This window comes from Choristoneura fumiferana, chromosome 6 (assembly GCF_025370935.1).
Source record: "Choristoneura fumiferana chromosome 6, NRCan_CFum_1, whole genome shotgun sequence".
In the NCBI taxonomy this organism is placed as follows: Eukaryota; Metazoa; Arthropoda; class Insecta; order Lepidoptera; family Tortricidae; genus Choristoneura; species Choristoneura fumiferana.
In genome coordinates, this window is record NC_133477.1 from 2,829,483 (window position 1) to 2,853,956 (window position 24,474).

Genomic DNA, 24,474 nt, shown 5'->3' on the forward strand with positions numbered 1-24,474 from the left:
AAGCTTATATTGTATACGTGAATCAATGAGAGGCCGGATAAGTAGGAGTCCAAAGCTTTATTAGCTGGCATTCACTATACACACTTTCACAACGGAAGAAATATTTTAATTAAAAGTAATTGGTGCTTAGTCTTTTAGTAAACCAATTAGTTTATTCTAGCTTCCATATTCAGAGACTTCTAATAGTTACTTATGTTAAATAGATATTTTAATCACTAAATTACTTTTGAGTTATGCAGCTAAAAAAATTGGATTTATAGCTTGTTACTTTAAATAAATTACCTAAATTAAACCAAGTTAATATAACAATATTCATCCTTTGTAGTCAATGAAAATGTTAAAAATAAATCATACTAATCATTTAATAATCTAGGAAATATAATAAATAAAACATGCTTCCATAACTGGTTTATGGGGTATTTTTTTTCTCCTGTTTTTATTTCAAATCTCTTGTGTTTTACGACATATATCTCCTGTGTTTTTCAAATTGGACTGTGCAACACTGTGTAGTGTCACCCTCACCCACAGAGTACTTTATACATATACTGAAACCGCCGAAATAGAGCATTGTCTATTGCACCATGTTATATCGTATGCAATAGAAAATGGTGTAATAGAAATTGCTCAAATAAATATGAAATATGAGCATTTAGGAACCTAGACAATCGCATACTTTACTGTCACTAAGCACGAGATGGCGCTGTGTGCGAAACGTTGAACTGATATCTCGATCTCAGTATATAAAAAAGGTACTCTGTGCCGCCGATCCATCCACTAACCCGTGTCCACTGGTGTCCACCCCCACCCCCAATTATCTCCATCAAAGAAATCGAGAACGAGAAGTTCTTCTTTCTTCTGTTGAATTTCATTCAATTTCAATATACCACTATACTACAAACAAAGAGTAGTAGTATATTGAAAGAGTAGTACTTATAGACAATAATAGTTTATACATAAACACCCTTACGATTTCTTAAACACATCTTTGTCTGTATTACTATATTATTATTTTAAAACTGAAGAACTTCTCTATCACAGTAGGATTACATGGTTACACATTGTTTGAGTACTTTAAGTTGTTTTACATTACAATGGCATCGCCGCAGAACGCCTCAGTTGATCAGGTTAGACAGATCCTTTGTGAAGTCATTGATGCTTTGGAGTCGCCAGACTACTCGTGTAAACTGGATGAAGCGAAAGAAGCCGCGGGCAATGAGATGCTGAAGATGATGCAAATCGTGTTTCCTATGGTTGTCCAAATTGAGATGGAGACAATTAAACGACATGGCCTCAGCGGCACCCGAGAAGGTTAGTAATAAATTTGACAAACTAAACTAGTGCAGTCGAGTGCAAAATATGGACTTATCTATCTAACCCTTCAAAGATATGTAAGTATCACAAACTGTTGTCTCGACGTAATAATAATAATGTTGTGGTAGCATATTTTGTCCCCAATGTGCATGGATTGTAATAGGATTGAGGACTTAGTATATTTTTTGGTGGAGTGTGTATTGACTAAGGCTAGCTGTGAGAGGTATTTGAGTGATTTGGACCTTTTCAATGGTGCAGTGAATAGTATTTTGAGTTGTCCGGGATTGGAAGATGCAGTACAAATTTACAGGTTCATCAAGCACTCCTTTGCAGACAGATAATCTGGACATCGCAATAGAAGTGTTTGATGAATGTGGCCATCGAGTCTTTCAATGAGACTGGCATAGTCAAGTCACACAGGTGCACTTAAGCATCGAAAAAAAAAAAAAAAAAAAAGCTAATCATAGATACTACATCTTTCTCAATAAAATCTTCATTCTGAATAAAAATAATACATATATGACAACATTAAATTTAGGTTATTTTTGTAATAATGGTTTTAAATATAATTTAAACATTTAATAAATAAAATGACCTCCTGCAGACCAAGATAATTTTTTGCTTTATTAACATTCAATTTTATGTGACTTATGTATGAGAGTTTTACACTAATTTAAAAGTGTAATTTCAGGAATTGTCCAGTTCACCCAGCTTGTCCGTGAGATGGAGAGTGTTGATGCTGAAGTGTCCCGCCTGCACAACCAAATCCGCAGCCACTACTTGCCTCCCGTGTCAATCAGCTCCACCGTTGACAACTCTTTGTAATTTTGTATGTAAGTATAACTATATTTTTTTTTTATCTTCGTGAGTCCTCACATGCTTTATGAGGAACAAATTAACACTAAAAATAACATCCAAAAGTACTTAATAAAGCAGCACAAGCCAGGAGGAGTGATTGAAACCCAATATATAGTATGTAGGTGAGGTAGACGACTATAGACCCACTCCTACTGGCTTGTGCTGAGACACCAACTTCATACTAGTACCTACTAAAAAAACAAGTTTATTATTTTTTGCTTTTCAGTTTTTTCGGCAGTTTAGTTTTTTTGTTAAAAAGTTTTTATTTCATACTTTTTTCCCACTGTTGGGGCCTTTTTAGGGTTGCGGAGCCAAAATGGCAAAAACAGAACCCTTATAGTTTCGCCATGTCTGTCTGTCTGTCCGTCCGTAGCTTTGCTCAGGGACTGTCAATGCTAGAAAGCTGTAATTTTGCACGGACATATATGTAAACTATGCCGAAAAAGGTACAATAAAAAATAAAAAAAAAATTTTTTTTTAGGGTACCTCCCATAGACGTAAAGTGGGGGTGATTGTTATTTTCTCATCCAACCCTACGGTGTGGGGTATCATTGGATAGGTCTTTTAAACCATTAGGGGTTTGCTAACGATATATTTTGATTCAGTGATGTGTTTGCGAAATATTCAACTTTAAAGTGAAAATTTTCATTAAAATCGAGCGTCCCCCCCCCCCCCTCTAAAATGTAAACCGGTGGGTGGATAAATTTGTAAAAATTCAGGATGGTAGTAAGTATATCAAACTTTCAAGGAAAACTATAACGGCTAAGTTTGCTTGAGAATTATTAGTAGTTTAACAGTAAATAACAGCCTAAGGTATAAAATATACCTAAACTTGGAAGATTCCGTATAAAATACGAAAGCCTTAGAAAAATATTAATTAATTTGTTTTCCAAATGTGTATAGTACCAACTTCAAGGTATACCCTAGTAGTAGCGGTAGTAGTAGATAATCCCGAATCGGAATTTCGAATAAACGGAATTCCGAGTGAACGTGGCCGCCCTAAAGGTGCGAGCTCGAATTTGCCCACAATCCTCTGCTGGAGAGGCCATAGGTCAAACCACTAGGCCACCCACAGCTTCAAATATTTGTGATGTTTTTATTTATAGATACGAACTTTATGTTGTCAATAACAAATTCGACTGACTAAAACACCATTGTTCATTGCATTGTCTTTCATGAACTGATTACAAAATATAATCAATGTAGTCATCCAACATTTTGGTTAGTTCATTTTATACTAATCCTTTTAAAGATTTCGTACAGTGATACCTACATTAGCAGTTAGCATACGTCTTGTGAAAAATTGGACTTTAACTTTAAGTGACGCTTTATTTTAATTAAATATTCTGTGGTGTTCTTAAAGTTTTAAATAGGGGTTATTAAGCATCTTACTTGTTTAAAGGTTTAACGAATGTTCCCCTCTGTAATGGTCTGGATATGTGAAGTGAATAGGGATGGATTGACATGAAATATTTATTGAACAAAAAAAGGTAATAAAAAAAAATTCGGCATATCCCCCCGAGACTAATTTTTTAATCTTTGTTATTTTGGATATTGGGTCAGAGTATAGCAAAAGGGGCCCGATTTTAGGACAAAATTACGAGCAAAATTTTTTTTTTGTATTTTTGTTAGTTTTTTTTTTTATTAAAGAAAACATTAAAATAACCATCTTTTACTGATATATTTTTTTATAAACTTAACCGTTTGGGAACTAGAGCGATCTGAAGTTGCGAGTTCGGCCATAGGATTACTTACTAAGGAGCCAGACACTTAAAAAATTGGGGAAGCTCAAAGTCACGCAAAGGGCTATGGAGAGGGCTATGCTGTGAGGGCTCTCTGCGGGATAGAATCAGAAATGATGGTATCCGCAGTAGAACTAAGGTTACCGACATAGCCCGAAGAAATGCGAAACTGAAGTGGCAATGGGCGGGGCACATTGCTCCCAGGACTGATGGCCGATGGGGTCAAAGGGTTCTCGAATGGCGTCCGCGGACCGGGAGACGAGCTGTCGGTAGGCCACCAACAAGATGGAGCGACGACCTGGTTAAGATCGCGGGATCGCGGTGGATGCGAAAAGCACAAGACCGGTCTGAGTGGAGAGCCTTGGGGGAGGCCTATGTCCAGCAGTGGACGTCTTTCGGCTGACATGATGATGATGATGATGAAGCATCTTTTATTGATAGAAGTTTTTTCATAAACTTGAGTTGACCGTTAAGGAACTAGAGCGATCTGAAGTTGCGAGTTCGGACCTTACCTACGTTTTTTGTTGATAGTAATTTCCGTGACAGGCTCGACGAAGCTCCCGCTTCGCGGGGGCTTCTATTCTTGGTAGTTATGCTCTTCGGGCAGGATGACACATTAACCTAACCTAAACCGAGATTTCTAAGTGTCTGGCTCCTTAGTAATCCTATGGCCGAAATCGCAACTTCAGATTGCCCTAGTTCCTAAACGGTCAAGTTTTTAAAAAAAAACTTCTATCAATAAAAGATGCTTATTTTAATGTTTTCTTTAAGTTTAATAAAAAAGAAAAACTAGCAAAAATTCTCAAAAAGTAATTGCGGGCTGATGCGAAAAATTCGAATCTTTTTCTCGAGTTTTTTATTTTCATATGTATCTATATAAGTATAGTTTCTATATCTATTTCATTATGTTTATCCGTTGCCTAGTACCCAATTACCCATAACACAAGCTTTGGTGTGCTATTTTTTTAATATGTATGTAGTGTAAGATAAGCTGAAGACAACTCCCGTCTTGAGTGTTATATGACTGAATGATACATTTCCAGTGCTCGCCACAAAGTGTCATAAGGCGATAAAACCATATTTTATTATCAGTTGTAGGTGAATAAATATAAAAGAGATAATATAGTCTACCTTATCCACACAAACATTTTTTTGCCCACATAACGCAGATTCGTTAAAATAAATATGTACTTAAATAAAATAACAGAAAACGTGTCACACTGCAGACGGCAGCAGTAAAAGATGATAAGGAGATGAGCTGTAGTTGTGCAAATAGTTAAGAACCATCGTCATTATTTCGCTGTGTAAAATGTAAGGATTCATAGCACATTTAATTTCGATTCCAGATTGAAAGAGTCCACGGGCCGCTACACAAGATGAGACGAAGAAGAACTTTATACTTGTTCGCCGCGAGTGTGACTGTGTTCTTGTTTTATTTCCTCGGTGTAAGTGACTATGTGCTGTCAAAGGACTTTGACACCGAGTTTGACTACCCTCTGAACATTGACATTCGGCCTGTCATAGCACAAGCACTGTCAGGGAACAAACCCAGTGTAGCGCCTATAAATTATTACCCATACAGATACTTAACTAATTCAGGTAAATGTAGTACGTTAGAAAGATTAGATCTGTTCATAATAGTGAAATCCGCTATGAAGCATTTCGAGCACAGAAAGGCTATTCGTCAGACGTTCGGCCAAGAGAGCCTGCCGGGCAGGATCGTCAAGACACTCTTCTTTCTAGGAGTCGACGAACCGAACTCTGAGACACAGATGTTGATAGACAAGGAGATTGAGGAGCATAAGGATATTATACAAATAGATTTCCATGATAATTATTATAATAACACTATCAAGACTATGATGTCCTTCCGTTGGGTGTACGAGCATTGTTCTACAGCCGATTTCTACTTATTTACGGACGATGATATGTATATTTCGTTAAGTAATTTAATGAACTATGTTTATGAGCAGCCGGTCACCGCGTCGACTACGAAACATTCGTTCTACGACCAAGCATCTGAGAGAGATAAGATACTTTTCGCGGGCTACGTCTTCAGATCGTCACCACACAGATACTTAACCAGCACTTGGAGGGTATCGGTCGAAGAATACCCTTGGAACAAGTGGCCGCCGTACGTGACCGCTGGCGCTTACATCGTCTCCAACAAAGCCATGAAGATATTATACGTGGCGAGCCTTTACGTGAAGCACTTTCGTTTCGACGACATTTACTTGGGTATAGTCGCCAAAAAGGCCGGCATTGAGCCGACGCACTGTCCTCATTTTTATTTCTACAAGAAAAAGTACAGTAAAGAAACGTATGGTGACGTCATAGCATCACATGGCTACGGAGATCACGATGAACTGGTGAGGGTGTGGAACGAACAAAATAGAAACTAGAGATTTCTGGAGTTATGTTAGTATTTATTTTAAGTTTTTGGATTTTGTGTGTGATCGTTTTATAAATGTGCCAATTTATATTACTGGACTAAGAAACTGTATCGAACTTCATACTCAAAAATATGTACAGTCGAGGAAACTGAATCGCGTACGAGGGTGGGAATTTTGCTATGATTTCTTTGAAATGTCAATATTACATCAGTAGCACAAAGGTTCCACGTGATTCAGTTTCTTTGTCTGTACCTAAGTAGGTACTGATGCAGTTTCTTTGCCCCTTAGTTTTTGAGTACGCTTCAGTTCTGTCTCGGCCATCCGTAAATTATGTCACACCAATTTTAATCATTTTTGGACTCCTTCTCCTCTACTTATCACGCTTATTAATTATTATGAAAATCGCAATTATTTTGTTCGTGTCTCAAATTGAGGAAATCCCCTACCCCCCTAAAAGTGTCACGTAATTTATGGAGGGCCCCAAAGGTTTAATTTTCGATAGTAAATTAGGGTCGATCAACTTCTTGATGTGCCTCGTTGCCATGGTTACGTCCCCTGGACAACTGTTTTCTGTTTTCTGTTTTCTGTGGTTAAAATTCAGCAAGCTTACATTTTTGTCATAGTTACATATAATTATTTTATGGACTATTTCTTAAGCACATTAGTCGCATATATTAAAGCAGTTTTTTTAAGAAACTCAGTCACTGTTGTCTCTTGGACAACAGGACAGAATAACAAACAAGAAAAAATTGATTGACCCAATATCATTTTATAAGTTAGCTGAACGTACTTATATGCATGAAATTCGATTTTCATGCTGCATGACGCCGAATGCACTTTAAGATCCAGGTTCGTGGTACAGTCGAGTTCATAAAGTTGTGAGCAAAAATTTTATCAAAAATATCTGAACACGACTCTATTGTTAACGGCATAGAAGCGTGTTCAGGTATTTTAATCAAATTTTTGCTCACAAGTTTATGAACTCGACTGTACAGTCGCTATCAAACATTGGAGCTGTCGAGTGGTCAAAAAATCTTAACACACACGTACAGTCAAATGTAAAAAAATATACTTACTCAAAGATTCAAAAATAAGTACCACAGACTCTTATTCATATTTTTGAGTGGTTCGAATAGATACTGATTTTTGCACTTGATTGTACATGGTTGACAATACGGTCGTATTCAGATGGTTATGAGCACGTAGACCGCTCTGATGATTATCACGGAGACTGTATCAGAGCAAAAACTGCTCAAAAAATTCCTCAAACGGTAACATTTACCTATAAGTCAAGGTAAACTTTCAGAATCTCGAAACTAATTTAGGTTATGTCAAATTTGAAATTATAGGCTACTTTTAATTTATACTTACTAGCGAATCAAGAAAAACTGTATTTGTATCTAATGAAACACTTATTTAAAATCCATTGCCTAGGTAAAATGATTAAGCGCACAGTCGAGTTCGTAAACTTGTGAGCAAAAATTTGATCTTAAATGTCTGAAAACGACTCTATTTCTTAGTGGCGTAGAAGCGTGTTCAGACATTTTTGATCAAATTTTTGCTTACAAGTTTATGAACTCGACTGTACAACATATGCTCTTCTGTGTGTACAAAGAGCAGTCTACAAGAATCGACTTTGCTTTATGCTATGTAAAGATTACAGTACTCATAATAAAATAAAAAATCTGTGAAAATATACTTTATAATTTACGGCATACCTTGTATTAAACGCATATAAGCGTCCCGCTGTCTTTCATCTGGTGCTTGAACGAAATTGTGAGTTTTTTCATACTTATATAGTGTACGAGATTAAATCCCGAAATATATTAGTTATGAGTGGTATAGCCAAAGTTTAAAACATTACATCAGTTGGATAATCAAATAAATTGGACTGTGGACATTCAGTTGGATAAGATAACTAATTATTTTATAAATAAAATAAAACAATCAAGTTTGTAAAACAAAATTATAATTGTCAACATTGTTTATAAAATATAAGATTAATTCTACTTGCCATCCTAATATCACATCTGTTCCTTATCTTAGCGAACCTCTTATGCTAGTAGACAAGATAAAATTGGCACACAGTAGAGTAATGAATTGGTACACCTTAACCTTGACTAAAAACAGTGGCAAATCACCAATTAACTAACTAAAACATTTTACCATGCTGCTCCGCTACAACATGCGTGTACGCAATAAATCTACGACACATTTATTTGAATGTAGAATCATTCATTGATATAGTTCCTAATTACAGTCTCATTTGGACAAGCCAGAATAAGGAATACGCAAGCATTTTTTTATTTCATCAAACATATTTTTATTATTTGACAAACTGAGTTGTGGAAGAGTTTTTTAAACTTTTTAACGCCACTGTCGGCCACAGACGACAAAGAAAAAACTGAAAATCGTTCCATAGGTGGCAATGTGTAAAAGATTGGTCACGTTAGGGGTACCTTCTCTAAGATTAAACCGACTTTTTACACGGCAGACACGCGAGTATTGCTGGTGGCTTTGGCCTCTATTTCCTTGAACACGTAAGTTATCTTCATGATGGCTAGCCACAAATCCTCGTCCGAGATCTGGCAATGCAATGTGAATCGGATTGTTCTGTCATCGAATATCACGCTTTTGAGTATCACGCCCTCGTCGTTTGTTGTTTTGCAGTCGCCCTGTAATTGTGATGATTTATTTGTAAATAAAAAATACAAAAGCCGTGGTGGCCTAGTGGTTTGACCTATCGCCTCTCAAGCAGAGGGTCGTGGGTTCAAACGCCGGCTCGCACCTCTGAGTTTTTCGAAATTCATGTGCGGAATTACATTTGAAATTTACCACGAGCTTTGCGGTGAAGGAAAACATCGTGAGGAAACCTGCACAAACCTGCGGAGCAATTCAATGGTGCGTGTGAAGTTCCCAATCCGCACTGGGCCCGCGTGGGAACTATGGCCCAAACCCTCTTGTTCTGAGAGGAGGCCTGTGCCCAGCAGTGGGACGTATATAGGCTGGGATGATGATATTTGTAAATGCTAAAAGTGGCAATACTACGTAATTTTCTACCGTAAATAAGTTAATTGTACTGTCTGGTCTGTCTGACCGATATGGTAAAAATTCAATCGTTCATACATATTGACGACTGAATAAGCTCAGTGGTTGGAGTGGTGATTTGATTACAGAGCTTGATGTTCCCATGAAAAATACAATACAATACAATACAAAGACTCTTTATTGTACACCAGAAATAGTAAGCGATACAGAAAACAGATATACAGAGAAAAAATTACAAGGTTCGCTTAAGAGCGATCTCTCCCAGGCAACCTTTTTTACAGAAAGAAGGAAGGACTAGTTTACAACACGAATGTCTGTTCTCAAGTCTTGGGTATTTAATACGTATTATAAGAATGTATCTATCAATTTAAGTAAGTCTATTCTTTCTTTCGCTAATATTTCATAACAAAAGCTTTGTTTCTTTGGGAGTAGGTCATTTGGTGTGAAGTCTCCCGCGATATTTATTTATTTATTTACAATAAACAGTTGAGAAATGGAGCGCAGTATCTATTCTTGGTGTTCATACATCTGATAGGGTCAAAAACACGGACCTGCGCTCCAGAACTCAAATTGTCGACGTGGGGATCATCATCATCATCATATAATAATATAAAGATGAAGACAGCTAAATTAAAATGGGAGCCGAGACACGTCTGCCGCTTGCACCCGGTTCGCTGGGCCAAAGTTATCACTAATTGGGTTCCAAGCTGACAGGTAGAAAATTGTTAGCCATAATGTAATGTTTGACATAACTCTTTTTTTTCTCTGAAACTATTTATTTTTCAGAATTGTTATAAAACAAACCTAAACTAACCTAAAAAATTATGAAAAATGTACGGTTTCAGCGGGAAAAAAATTATGACAAACATTACCTACATTATGATGACTTATAAAATAATGGCAGTCGAAAGGATCCCCCGGAGCAGAGGCAGACCTAGGAGGCGATGGCGGGGCGATTCGTACCGTTTTCAGTCAGATTTATTTTCGGCGAAAAAGCAGGATCTCTAGAATTAAGCCGAGTTTAGACTTGCAAGAAAAATCGTGCAAGCTGCATTACATTGCGGCGCTCGATTGACCACTACAGACTCGTTGGCTTCACGGCCTCGCAATGTAATGCAACTTGCACGATTTATCTCGCAACTCACTCTGCTTTACACTTGTAGTGAGCTTACCTGTGTCTCCTCGAGCGAGACTTGCGCGAGTCGTTGGACGACGTCGCCGGCGCGCGCGGGGCACGCGTCCGTCAGCCGCACCAGCACTATGTTCGTGTGCTGGGTCTGGACGTCCACCGTGAAACACTTCAGGAACATGCCCTCGATCACTGGAAACAATTATAAACATAATAGGTAATAAGGTAGAGGCGATTTAGCGATGCATTGATTTGGAAAGTCAACCTTATTGTTTTAGTAATAAGTTACAATATTCATTGTAATTATTGAAAATAATACTTGTTTTTAAAATATCCCTTGCTAAGTATGTATTAGATAGCTGCTTTTGATTCTGTGGAAGTATGCTCCAGTAAATGGGGCCTTATTAAGGGTTATACAAGGTAAATATCATGGGACAAGTGTTATGGGTACTAGGCAACGAATAAGCATACTTATATAGATAAATACAGACAATACATATTAAACATCCTAGACTCGAGAACAAACATTCGTATTATTCATACAAATATCTGCTCCGACCGGGGATCGAACCCGGGACATCAAGCTTCATAGTCACTTTTGCAGGTGGTAGGACCTTGTGCATGGTCCGCCCGGGTTGCTACCACCATCTTGCTCGCCAATCCTGCCGTGAAGCAGCAGTGCTTGCACTGTTGTGTTTCGGCGTGGAGAGTAAGACAGCCGGTGCAATTACTGGCACATGAGGTATCACATCTTAGGCCTCTAGGTTGGCAACGCCTTGACGCTTGGGGCGCGCGAGCAGAGCGGTGGCGCGTAGTGTGCGTGTTGCGGCAGCCGCCGAGTCGCGTGCTCCTGAGAGGAAGGGCTACGAAATAGCCCGAAACATGTCGAGCTAAACTCGGTTTAAGACGTGAGTTATCCGTTATAATATCATTTAATATGAGTGAGTCTCACGGTAGTTTCATGTTCAAAATTACAATGAATACAGTTAGGAATTAAGTAGAATTTTCGACTAAGGTCATTGATATAGTTCAGAAAATTAGCACGTTGAAGTGGCAGAGGGCTGGTCATATCTGTCGAAGAACCGACAACCGCTGGAGTAAACGAGCTCTTGAGTGGAGACCGCGTCTCGGCAAACGCAGTGTAGGACGCCCTCCGGCAGGTGGAGTGACGATCAGCGAAAGGCTGCTGGTAGAAGCTGGATGCGTCTATAGTCGAGGACAGCGCGCAATACGGTATTTAAAAAAAATTATATATTGCGTATGAATGAATTAAGGTTTTAGACTATTTATTTATTTAGGTTTTGACTATTTTTTATTTATTTTATAAATTAAAGCTTGACAATGCATGTTATCGAGCAAAATAATATATAATCTATCTTTATATATACCTAACAGAGTTATAAAGGTTTGAAATTCAAGATTAGACGGAGCAAGATTTACTTACTGCACAGAGAAAAGCGTTTCAGAAAGAGACAGATATAAAGTTTTTCAAAAAATCTGTATAAATTCAATTTTCAACCGAATTATTTTTTCTTTTCGCTAAACATTGTCTGTATATCTATATTTTTATAACAATTTACAGGATATGGCAAATTAAACAGTTGTCAAAAACGTATGGCGTTTATTGGGGGTGGCCTATATATCCAGCAGTGGACTATGATTGGTAACTGATGATGATTATGATTGACTTAGCACAATACACAAATATATTTTTTAAATAATTAAGGTATTTGAAAATAAATGCAATAAACTAATTTAAAAAAAGGACTGTTGGCGCGTCTGAATTTTTCAGTTATTTAATTAACACCTTGTACATGCGTCCGAGTTGAAAAACTTGGATGGCGCGATGTAGTATCAGGAGTTTCTACATTAACTCACTAGATGGCTCTTGGAGTAACTACAGTTACCTTTGGCTAGTCGCAGCGCCCGCTTGTGGTCCGTAGCCAGTTGGGGCACCACCTCGTCCAACGCCACTAGGGCGCAGGCGGCGAGCACGCCCGCTTGCCGCATACCGCCGCCCACCATTTTGCGCATGCGCCGCGCCCTTCGAACACCGCAGCCATTATAGTTCAAACATTAGAACATTGTTACAAAACTAAATAGCGGCTTTGACAAGACATCTGTACTCCAAAATTAATTGATATACATCTTTTAGTTTTCGAGTAAAATGTCTGTGACATACGGACGGACAGACAGACGGACTTGACGAAACTATAAGGGTTCCGTTTTTGCCATTTTGGCTCCGGAACCCTAAAAAGGTAAAGCCGTTAAAACTAGGGTTTGTAAAAGGTGGAACATACTGTTCAATGAAATGCACGGATCCAACGAGAGCGGAGCCGACAGGGCAGCTCAGACTTTTACTGAAGCAGACTGAGATGGAGTCGCAGTGCTGGACGAGTTCCTTCATTGGTAAGTTGAGGTACTCCGCAGCGTTGAAGATACGCGCCCCGTCCACGTGGATGGGGATTGAACGCTTCCTGCAAATGGCGGCTAGATCCTGCTGCCATTTCTGGGGGAGGACCTGTAACAAATATTATAAGGTTTTATTTGACGGTAGGATGTTACTTGACAGGCGAAATATCAATTAAGATTGGTTTTTGGAGTCTTTTTGTATTTCGAAAATACAAACTGAAATATAGATGCATAGAAAAACCAGAAAATTAAGACCAGCGCTGGGAAGCCTGGGAATCGAACCCAGGTCCTCGGCATTCCGTGCCACGTGCTATACCACTACACCACCACTGGACAGTGATACAGACACGAATTTCTCCTATGCACCACATATCTCAGCTTGTTTTTTTTTGTCAATTTAGCAGCGACACTAGCGACATCTACGCTGTAGCCCTCATCGAGAAACTTTCAGCACCCCATTGGAACTAACCTCTCACCCGGACAAGAGATGTCGTTATTAAGCAATCAAATTAAGATTGGTTTTTTGGAATCTTTTTTGTTACTTAAGTTAGTAGTTTGTTAGTTTAGTAAGTGTTTCGCATACAAAAACTGTCATTTAATCGTGATCGCAAGCGTGAGAAACATTAGGCAATACGGCCTCAGGCTCTGATGCCCAGAAAACAGGTCCTATACCACGAAGTGCAAAATTCGAAATTCGTATCTTGCCGTCCCGCTGGCGCTTTTATATTATTTAGTACGAGAGTGAGAGGTAGTACGATACGAACTTTCGAATTTTGTAGTAGCCCCCTAATACTCTTTAAACGGCTGAAAAAAGCCTCCAAAATTGTATTGCCTGGGGGCTGCAAGCTGCAACATGATTAATCGCTATGGCTTTTAGGCGCAAGTACAATAGGGCTTCCAATACCGGTAAAATATTCCGTATATCCGTAAATATTAGTATTAATACCGGTATTGAAAAAGCCCGGTATTTGGAAGCCCTAGGCGCAAGACACACAAAAGAGACGTGGGACGGGGGCTGCGGTCTCATCTGTCTGCTTTGGATGGCGACGTTTCTATACATATAGTATGAAAACTAATTCAAGGGGCGCCGCGACTGTGACGCGCCTTGACCCGCGTGTCTTCTGTGCGGCAAGCCTTGAGCCGAGTTTAAAGTTGCAAGAAAAATCGTGTAAGTTGCAATACATTGCGAGGCCGTAAAGCCAACGAGTTTGTAGTGGTCAATCAAGCGCCGCAATGTAATGCAAAAGTCTACTCGGCTTTAGATTTCTCTGCGGCGTACACCCACCTTCCCTCCACAAACGTTGTGGGTATTCTCAATGCAGACTAGCGAGGTGATGGGCTCGTGGATGTCGGAGCCTCGGAATTTCTTCTCCAGCTTCTCCAGGTCAAAGGTGCCGTCGGGGAGGTTCTCCATTGTGGTGACGAGGCAGCCGGCCACATGCGCCGCCCCACCTGCCAAGTTAAAGTTAAGACATTTAACATTTTGAACGAAGTCTTTCAGGCCAATATGTTTGCGGACGCGAGAGTGCCAGACTTCGTTGCAATACTGCGTTCTAGATCTGCCTCCTTCCTAGATCTTCTGACTGAGCGGTACCAAGCATGAGATTTTGAGACTAGTGTATGACGACCTCAACGAGGGATTTAACCTTTTCCACGCCAACGACTCATATATACGCACCGCCGGTTCCATACCAACGACGTTTATATACGTCCATTACTACAATGCAAAAGCAACCTTCGTTAAATTGTGTTAAGGTTCAATTTCAGACATTGCAATGTAGAAGCCTGGCGTATGGGTGATGTATTTTGTATTTGACGTGCGTGGCGGCGAAAAGGTTAAAAGACACTGGGCTACCGTGCATCGATCCGAAAATAGGAGCATCACATGACATGATGTGGATGTCGAGCTGGACCCTGTATATAGTTATACAGGGATTTTATTTTTACTGTGCTCTCTTTTATTTTACTTTTATTTTTAATTTTAATTGTACATTTACTATGTATTGGGTTATACCTGAACAAAATAAATTATTATTATTATAAAGCGTACGGCTGCATTTCAGCCAGAGATGTGCGAAGAATATGTTTTCATGAACCAATAGGAACCCTCGCTCCGCTCAGCTGTTTCCACCAGAGCGGTGCGGTGCGAGGATAGGTACCTAAATGAAGCGTTTCTATTGGCTCATATTCTACGCAGACGGAGTCGCGGGCAACGGCTAGTTGCTAATAAATTAAGCTACCTGTTGCTCGCAACTTCGGTATGCATAGTTTAATGCGTTACTTTGCAGAGGTCCGTATCAATGAACTAAAAACAATTACTTTGCTCACCCGCGACGATAGCTACGTCTATGCAAAAAATGTGTGTTCATGCAGCTCCTCCGCCTCCACACTGTTAGAACTCACACATATCACACAAACCCAATTATCACTACCAGCACACTTCGCTGACGCGTTTCGAACTCAATCAGAGTTCATCATCAGTGCTACCTAGCTGTGACGGTCGCCGTGAGCGAAGTAGTTGTTTAGTAGCTTTATATGCAGATGTATGGAACGTCAAAATGACATTTACTGCGAAAAAAGGCAAGGGAAAATGCGATTCAGTTTCTTCAATAGCACATTACGTACCTTGTTCATACTTAAAGATGTGACTCTTGTCTCCAACAATAACCTCTGACCCTCTTTTACTGCAGTGGACCATTACTGAAAAATCATAAGAAGACAGCTTTTATCTCACCCCATAGTTATTTTTATTCCTTTGTTTCAAATCTTGTCTGTCCATGTGCCGAACTTGTCTATTGTATGATAATGCAAGTACTGTTTTTAAAAATGAAATTTAAGAAAATTTTATTTTATTTAATGATTTACAAGCTTTTATTTAACCTGCAATGTACACTTGGGAGCAAAGAAATCGAGCCACCCTAGCAAATTTTTACGCTTCCATGATAACACATATAACCTAAAAAATCATAAAAATCAACGTAAAAATTGCAAGGTTGGCTCGATTTCTTTGCCCCCAAGTATATATGTATGTATGTGGGGATCAAATCTTGCAAGCTTAATTAGACCCACTTCTAGTGTTCGGATTGACTTGAAAGACATAATTATGTAAATCTAGTGACAATATAATAATCTAGTAGTGACATCATAGCTGGCAAGAACTGGATGAGACTGGCCGAGGATCGTGCTCAGTGGCGTGCAACTGGAGAGGCCGGTGATGATGATGATGATGATGACATCATGGTGGCCCAGCCAGGGTCGTCTCCGCAGGACAGAACTCAATGGTTAATGAATGGCATCATCTTGTATGGTAGAAAAATGTAGATTGGATGACAGTCAACAAAAAGTGCAGTCAGCAAAAAAGCTTGTATTAAAAATGTTTTTTAACAAAAACCTTATTTTTATTGAAATCGCTAAGCTTGGTAACACTTGATACAAACAAGACTAGAATGTAGATTATTTTTTTAATTTAATAGTATCTCAAAATGTAGGCAGTTGTTAAACTTATATACATATATTAACAACTAGCTTTTGCCCGCGACTTCGTCCGCATGGAATAATAACTTTGGGAAGTATTTAATTTATTTAGGATATCTATTCTGCCAATAATATAATAGCACATAGAAACTTCCACAGTTTACTGAATAAAATAAACTGAACTGAACTGAACTGAACATCCATACATCCATGTTCTTTGGTAAAACATAAATATTTTGCGGGTAGCCACATTTTACCAACACAAAAGGACTAATTATTATTCCTCATAGTGAACTCTTGACACCTTACGTCCTTTATTGTTAGTTAGGAGGGTAGGATTATAATTAAAACGGCATTTTTACTAAGCATTAGCTACACATATTCCGATAAACATACTTATAGTAAATTTGTTTGGAATTACTTAAGAACTTTTATCCCCATATTTATAGGTCGAAATTTTAAAAGCGCCGGAATAAATGATTTTTGGGTTCCGTAGCTCAAAAGGAAAAAATTGAACCCTTATAGGATCACTTTGCTGTCCGTACGTCCGTCTGTCTGTCAATATCCTCTATCTCGTAAACACGCGGAGTATCGGTATCGAATTGAGATAAAACCCTAAACTCAGGTCAATAGTCCCGAAATCTGTGAAAAAATCAAACTTCTAAGTCAAGGCAATCAAAAGCTACAGTCATTAAAAAGGTGTGTCCATACAAATTGCCTTAACAGAAAAAGTTATAGGGCACTTCCGGCTGTCCTAAAAACTTGGATTTTTTTTGCATAAAGGTAGCTCTTATATAGCACAATAAATAAGAAAAATCTGGAAATCATAATTTTTCATGTCTGACTGTCTATGTCAATAAGCCATCTATTATAACCCCACATTGCGTACATTTTGCTATGAGCTTAAAGGGCACTGCTAACACTGCATCATTTCCTCTGCTAACATCCCCTCGCCGGTAAAAATTTCAAAACGCTTGAACAAATATCTATTTATTTCTTATAATGTCCAAATGCCAAGTTTCACAAAGAACCATCGATTTATCTTCAATAATGACGATCTTCCATATAAAGTTTCATCCGTTATTTCACCCTCTCACAGGAAGAATTTTAAAAAACGCGCGAACAAATATCTATTTATCTCTTATCACGTGCCCAAATGGCTAGTTTAATAAATATTCATCGATTTATCTTCGATAATGACGACCTTCCATATAAACTTTCAACCCCTATTTCATCCCCTCACAGGTCGAATTTTCAAAAAAGCTCAAACAAATATCGATTTATTTCTTATTAAGGACCTAAATGTTTCATGGTTTTATCTTCGACAGCGACGAACTTCCACCATATTAACTTTCATCCCCTATTTCAACCCCTTAAAACCTTTTTTCGCAATAAAAGATAGCCTATGTTCTTTCCCAAGGTCTATTCTATCTCTGCACCAAATTTCATCCAAATCGGTTCAGCCGTTTAGCCGTGAAAGCGTAACAGACAGACAGACAGACAGAGTTACATTCGCATTTACAATATTAATATATGGATTAAGGCCTAAATGCCAAGTTTCATGGTTTTATCTTCGACAGCGACGAACTTCCACCGTATTAACTTTCATCCCCTATTTCAACCCCTTAAAACCTTTTTTTCGCAATAAAAGATAGCCTATGTTCTTTCCCAAGGTCTATTCTATCACTGTACCAAATTTCATCCAAATCGGTTCAGCGGTTTAGCCGTGAAAGCGTAACAGACAGACAGACAGACAGACAGAGTTACTTTCGCATTTATAATATTAGTATGGATAGATGACTAATTCAAGAAATTTCACAGAAAGAGCATGTGAATTCTCAATATGTTTCAAGTTGCAGCTAACCAAATACTGGGTAATTATACATTTAAATATGAAGAGCAAGAGTTCTCAAACTTTTCCATTTTGTAGCGCACTTACAGGCTTATTTCGTACGGCGTCCTGCGGACCCTGTAATTTTAGTCATTTTTAGGGTTCCGTAGTTAACTACGAACCTTTATAGTTTCGTCATGTCTGTCCGTCTGTTTGTCCGCGGTTAAGCTCAGAGACCGTTAGTACTAGACAGCAATAATTTGGCATGAATATACATATCAGCCACGCCGACAAAGTGGTAAAATAAAAAATATATTTTAGGGTATCTCCCATACGTAAACTGGGGGTGATTTTTTTATCTCGACTAATCCTATAGGGTGGATTATTGTTGGATCCTTTAAAACCATTGGGGGGTTACCATTAAAATCGAGCGTCAACTTTTTCTCTTGATAACAGTTATTTTTAACCCCCGACGCAAAAAGGGGCGTTATAAGTTTGACTGCTATATGCGTGCGTGTATGTCTGTCTGTGGCACCGTAGCTCTTAAAGGGAAGGACCCATTTGAATGCGGTTTTCTTTATTTGAAAACAGGTTTTCTAGCGATAGTTCTTAGACATGTTTCATCAAATCGGTTTAGCCGTTTTTAAAATATTGAACTTTGAAGTGACAAAGTCGGGGGTTTTCCCACTTTTTGTTGATTAGGTTATCATATGTCTTGTTTGTGTACAATAAAGAGTTATACATACAATACAATACTTATCATGGTGCCACAGAGCGCCACATCGATTGATGCCACATTGCGCAGTTTGGGAATCCTTGGTGATGAGTTACATTATCTTCAATAAGTGACATATACAAAGTTTCTAGATTATTCTACGTAGATTTTAAGGCAGAGACGTGTATGTTGTTTTGGGCACCATGCCACAGGGGCCTTTTTTAGATTTAATTTAGTAGGTATGTACTTATTAAGTTGTTAGTTTTATTTTTAATATTATGTATTTGCACCTGTTATACATACAAAATTTAATAAATATAACCAACAAAAATTTGGAAAACCCCTGACTTTGTCACTTCTAAATTCAATATTTCAAAAACGGCTAATCCGATTTTGATGAAACATGTCTAAGAACCATCGCTAGAAAACCATTTCCACCTATCCAAACCACCCGTTCAAGAGCTACAGTGCCACAGACAGGTCAGACATACATAGCGGTCAAACTTATAAAACCCCTCTTTTTGTGTGGGGGGTTAAAAATAAGTTTGCATCATCAACTGACTACATGAATTAAACTTACTTGCAATCAAATTGGACATGGTGCCCGAAGGCACAAAGAGAGCAGCCGGCTTGCCCAGCATGGCAGCTATCTTACTCTCCAACGCGTTGACAGTAGGGTCCTCGCCAAACACGTCGTCGCCCAAAGCCGAGTTCACCATAGCGTGTTTCATAGCCTTAGTAGGCTTGGTGACCGTATCAGAACGCATATCCACGATATAAGCCATTTTAATACAGTACTTATTATTCCGTTAACAAAGCAAAACTAACTTGAACTCGCGCCGGCTACCCAGCTTTATACTGTCTAGCGCGGGTAACCTATAAAAAATGACCAATAGATTAGATACAAGTCATTCTTGGGTCCATGAATACAATAACAAGCATGATAATACTTCAAGGTTAGCTAGTCCACTATCGCATCAGTAAGCATAATATACCAATCATCGATGCAAAAACTGTTACGTTGTGTAACGTAGCAAGGAGTATGGGTTGAAACGATTACACACACAGTTGCAGAATTTGTTGATAGAAAAAAAGTATCGAATGATTGAATGTGATTAAGATAGATTGCATACTTACTAATTAAATATTTTCTAGAAAAATATTGAGGCCGTACACTTTTCTATTTCATAAAACTTGTTGCATTTTATTTAGTACAAAATTTTGAATTCAGTCGTATTTATTACATAGTACAGTACATTGCGACAGTGACAAGCTGACAACTGTCAATATCAGCTGATAATATATTTTTTAATTATTAGTACTCTTGGAGAAGGTAACGAGCAATGGCCATACAATATTAAGAACCTGTCATACTAATACAACATAATAGTTTATAATATAAACTGACAACTGCAAAGGATCAAAAAGCTACTAGAATTTTACCCATGAAATTGATGCCATGTTCAATCATTTTACGTCACAAATATGATTGTGACGAAGAAGTGGCACTCATTTAATTGGCATTGTTCAAATTTTATTACTAATGTACCCTGATCCGAAAGCCATTTCGAGGGATAAGGTTATTGAACACTTTTGTCCTATTCTGATTCAAAAATACTTACCCCCTTATTCATAAAACTTAACAAGCCTATGTTAACTAACAAATGCTTTGTCCCTTTCTAACAAATACAAATGTCAAAGTGACAGATAAGGACAAACGAATTTTAGCGGCATTTTAACTAAAATAGGTTTGATTGTCGTTTATGAATAAGGGGGTAAGTTACGAAAATGCAGCCAAAAATATGCTTGACCTTTGTTTGGTAGTAGTGCATCTCTTTCATTGATGTGAAAAATAAAGCGTTTTTTGTCTATGATGCTTTTGTTTTCTATTCGTATAGTTTATTTCATGGCAAGTTCCATAGACTACTAATCTTGTTTCATTCGACTCATTGGCTTATAAAGTATAAGAGTGACAATTCAGTTTAAAAAAGCCAATCAAAGACTGTGAATTTCAACGGTTCTATCTTAGGTTCTGTAATATAAAACAAATTTCAACGACAAAAACCAAATCGGCAAGGTTTCTGCGTTCTAAAATTGCTATTTACCTGTTAAAAAACATTTACTCAGTGATTCGCGTCTCCAACGATGTGCGGCATTAGTAAAATAATGAAATAAGTATACGAATTAGTTTACTGTTAAGACTTAAAACGATAATCTTAAACGAACAAACTCAACGTTAATTCGGGCGTCGACCGGTTCATCCCTCCTACCGCAACCGTCGGCGGCTCGGCTCGCCAGTCTGTCAGTCAGTCTTCATTTTGTGTCGGCGCCTCGCGCGGTCTCGGAACGCGGGTGCATTTTAATAAGTGTTGTGAGGTGCAGTGTCGGTCGGCGCGACCGTTTAATGTGGTTTCCAGTGCCGGCGTTAGGTTATCGTAAGTCGCGACGCGGCGTGATCAGTCGCGATGGTAGACATGGACAGAAACGACCCGGAGTTGCGGTATCTGTCGGTGGATCGCAATAGTTTTAACGACCCGGCGACTCAGGCGGAATGGACGCAGAAGCGTTTGGTATGGGTGCCCCACGAGAGCCAAGGGTTCGTGGCGGCGGGGATCAAGGGAGAGCGAGGAGACGAAGTCGAGGTCGAAATCGCGGAGTCCGGGAAACGCATGCTGGTCCAGATAGATGATATACAGAAGATGAACCCGCCCAAGTTTGATAAGGTGGAGGACATGGCGGAGCTGACCTGTCTGAACGAGGCCTCCGTGCTGCACAACATCAAGGATAGATATTATTCTGGTCTTATTTATGTGAGTACTCCTGAATTTCCTTAAACCAATTAGTCTTTTAATAATTTCCATACAAACAATCCATTGTAAAGAAAGAAAATACATTTATTTACAACACAACAACAATAGTATTAAGTACAAATAGACAACACCAAGGTAAGTATTTGTCATTGCGGTCATTCTAATGGTTTGTGATTCATTAATGATTTAGATCTTGATAAGCTATACTTTCTATTTTACGACGAGGTTCTCCGTGATATATTTGTTGAAGGTAAACCCTACAAACTAGATTGGTACCTGTGGTGCAGTTGGTAGAGCACTTGGGGATTTTAGCAAGAAAATGTGGGTTCAAATCCCTCTTTACACACCCTAAAAATGGTCTTTGTTTTAAGAAAAATTATATTGGTATGCTTAGCTTACGATTGGCACCTGGATCTTCATAGTTATTAGAATTGAGAGTAATATATTATGGTCATTACAAGGAAGGATGTTTATAACCATAACTTGTAGGTCAACTGTGGTCAATGGGAGGAAAATGAACATATAAATAGATAATATTGCTGTTGGAGCATTTTCCGTGGTAACACTTAATATGACTGGTCATTGCCACCAACATTTTATTAATACATCCTTGAAAAAAAAATGTATGCTAAACTAAAATTTCTATATTCTAACCAAGCTTGTAACCTGCCCATGTGTTACTTTACTACTACTTTGTAATAACCACAACACAGAAAATGTGAAAAAAACAATCTCATATAATTTGCTCAAATTGTTAGCTAGCCCTACCCCCAACCCCCCTTCCCACCACCAAAGGACCGTTGTCCCATTCCAACATTGAGACAGCTGTACTTTTACTTTAACCCACACAAAATTTGAGGTGATGGTTTTCTAGCTTATCCTTGAATTCTCCGTTGAAAAGTACTTAAATTTTAGAATATCATCAAAAACTGGTCTTAAGATGTCATTTTGTCATTTTAAAGATAAACTCATTCACAGACACCATTAGTTCTAATGAGAATTTTAAAAACTTGTAGGTTAGGATGATTCATTCTTCAAACAGTGAAGTCATGCCCATACTTTTTTATTACAACATGTCTAAAGCGTTTTAAGTTGGTCCTTGAAGATGTAAAGTAAGATTAACATACACTTTAGGGCTACGAATGTAACTGATTCATGGACTATGCATAATCTTCAGCCTATAATGGGTCACTGCTGGGCAGGCCACCTTTCAAAATAACATGTGACCATTCATAGGCTATGTAACATATAGACAACGGTTGAAAGGCTAATTCATCTAGCCTCATTTTTTGAATTGTACATTTTCGGAATCAGTGAATTTTTGTCATTTGAGCTGTATCAAAATTTTCTCAAAAATGTTGCTTTGATGAATTAGCCTTTCAACTGTCGATATTGTTTTAACAGCCTGGCATAATATTTTACTGTTGTTGGGTAAACAGATTTCTAGACTTCTACAAATACAGAATTTACACAAAATTAATAAAAAACAAACTATGCTAAAATACAACTATAAGAAATACATGTGTGTATGTGTGTGTGTATGTTTGTGTCGTTGTACGGCGACATTTGACAACTGACAGCTGTCAATAGAACCTCTTTTTTTTAAATCAAACAGACCAAGGCACAAAACCTATTAATCCCACGAAACGTGTGGTTTGCCGAAATAAAGTCAATTTATTTTTACAAAAAAATGGCAAGTGAAAATAAAAATCTATCTACAGGAGAGTGAGCTTCATTATAAGTCTACTATCGATAAAAAATTAAATATGGGTCATCCCAGAAAACCTAAGGTACCCAATTAATCCATACTAATATTATAAATGCGAAAGTGTGTGTTTGCGTGTTTGTATGTTTGTCCGTCTTTCACGTCGAAACGGAGTGACGGATCAACGCTATTTTTAGCATAGAGATAGTTTATGGGCCAGAGAGTGAAATAGGCTACTTTTTATCCCGGAAAAATGCACAGTTCTAAAGAGAACAGCATGTAATAACCAAATTCCACGGGCAAAAGCTAGTTGAATAAATAAATAAACCCAATGTTCAGAATAAACTGACTTGAACCAAAAAAAAATCTATATATTTTTTTGGATCACAATCATTTCAGAATCAATGCCATGTTTACATTTAGTTTTTCCTTATTAATACCTCAAATGAATAACTATTTATCACACAACAAAATTAAGTTTATCACCTTTCTCGTAATTTCAGCTGATAATTTGTCACAACTGATAATCTACTCCATATAAAACTGACATGATTCATCAACATTATAAATAGCAATTTGAATAAATGCTGGTGTTCACCTGGTCTATGTTGATCTAATTGTGTTTTCTGTCCATATATACTATAACTATACTAAGCAGCAAAAAAATTTGCCCTCTAATTACATAATTTTGTGCCACTGAGAATATTTCTCTACTTCACCACTTACTTAAACTTAAAACAAATTGTAAAGTTGCAATTATTATGTACATTTTTATCTGCAAGTATGTGCACATCTACATAATTACTTATTGTTTGGTAGGTTAATAGGTATCTATGTTCTATGTTTACTATTGCACTCTGTGATGCAAGCAATAAAATATGTTTGCTTGTAATGTGTAAGTTGATATTATCTGGTACTCAGACAAGGTCCATATTTTTTTTGATTTTCATCATGGTAACATAAATCAGTGTTATACATAAAAATAACAGGTGTATTTCTTATGCTCTTTATCCCATAAGATATTATAATTTTTAAGGTGACGAGGC

General features: G+C 37.9%; 3 protein-coding genes across 6 annotated transcripts in view; 2 read left to right on the forward strand and 1 right to left on the reverse strand.

Moving 5' to 3' along the window:
- Positions 1 to 760: 760 nt before the first annotated feature.
- LOC141428826 (protein C10-like) lies at positions 761 to 8,661 on the forward strand. 4 transcript variants are annotated; one of them, XM_074088849.1, is made up of 4 exons: positions 761 to 842; positions 1,039 to 1,308; positions 2,003 to 2,144; positions 5,258 to 5,346. In XM_074088849.1, exons 2-3 carry the CDS (start codon positions 1,092 to 1,094, stop codon positions 2,134 to 2,136), a joined length of 351 nt encoding a protein of 116 aa, XP_073944950.1. In that variant the 5' UTR covers positions 761 to 842; positions 1,039 to 1,091; the 3' UTR covers positions 2,137 to 2,144; positions 5,258 to 5,346. The 4 variants fall into 4 exon arrangements, with proteins under 4 accessions (XP_073944950.1, XP_073944949.1, XP_073944951.1 ...); XM_074088850.1 differs by having other exon boundaries at positions 790 to 857; XM_074088848.1 differs by having other exon boundaries at positions 767 to 1,308; positions 2,003 to 2,140; positions 5,258 to 5,347.
- On the reverse strand, positions 8,252 to 20,180 carry LOC141428825 (uncharacterized). The gene is made up of 8 exons (XM_074088846.1): positions 20,051 to 20,180; positions 19,494 to 19,789; positions 15,519 to 15,593; positions 14,179 to 14,345; positions 12,782 to 13,002; positions 12,389 to 12,525; positions 10,525 to 10,673; positions 8,252 to 8,979 (listed from the first exon to the last, which is right to left on the reverse strand). Exons 2-8 carry the CDS (start codon positions 19,696 to 19,698, stop codon positions 8,788 to 8,790), a joined length of 1,146 nt encoding a protein of 381 aa, XP_073944947.1. The 5' UTR covers positions 19,699 to 19,789; positions 20,051 to 20,180; the 3' UTR covers positions 8,252 to 8,787.
- A 730-nt stretch (positions 20,181 to 20,910) lies between these two features.
- zip (myosin heavy chain 10) overlaps positions 20,911 to 24,474 on the forward strand; it is a gene marked incomplete at its 3' end in the record, with an annotated part of 62,644 nt that continues 59,080 nt past the window's right edge. Inside the window, 1 exon segment of the mRNA XM_074088851.1 lies at positions 20,911 to 21,723. Within this exon segment, the coding sequence (XP_073944952.1) occupies positions 21,379 to 21,723 (345 nt within the window).

Bases quoted from the DNA above. Each gene is read 5' to 3' on its own strand.
- LOC141428826 (XM_074088847.1), top strand. From the start codon at position 5,288: ATGAGACGAAGAAGAACTTTATACTTGTTCGCCGCGAGTGTGACTGTG.
- LOC141428825 (XM_074088846.1), bottom strand. From the start codon at position 19,698: ATGGCTTATATCGTGGATATGCGTTCTGATACGGTCACCAAGCCTACT. The intron at 12,526-12,781 runs GTATGTTCCACC...CGGTGTTCGAAG, and splicing joins TCCGTGCATTTCATTGAACA to GGCGCGGCGCATGCGCAAAA. The intron at 8,980-10,524 runs GTAAGCTCACTA...TCACAATTACAG, and splicing joins TCTCGCTCGAGGAGACACAG to GGCGACTGCAAAACAACAAA.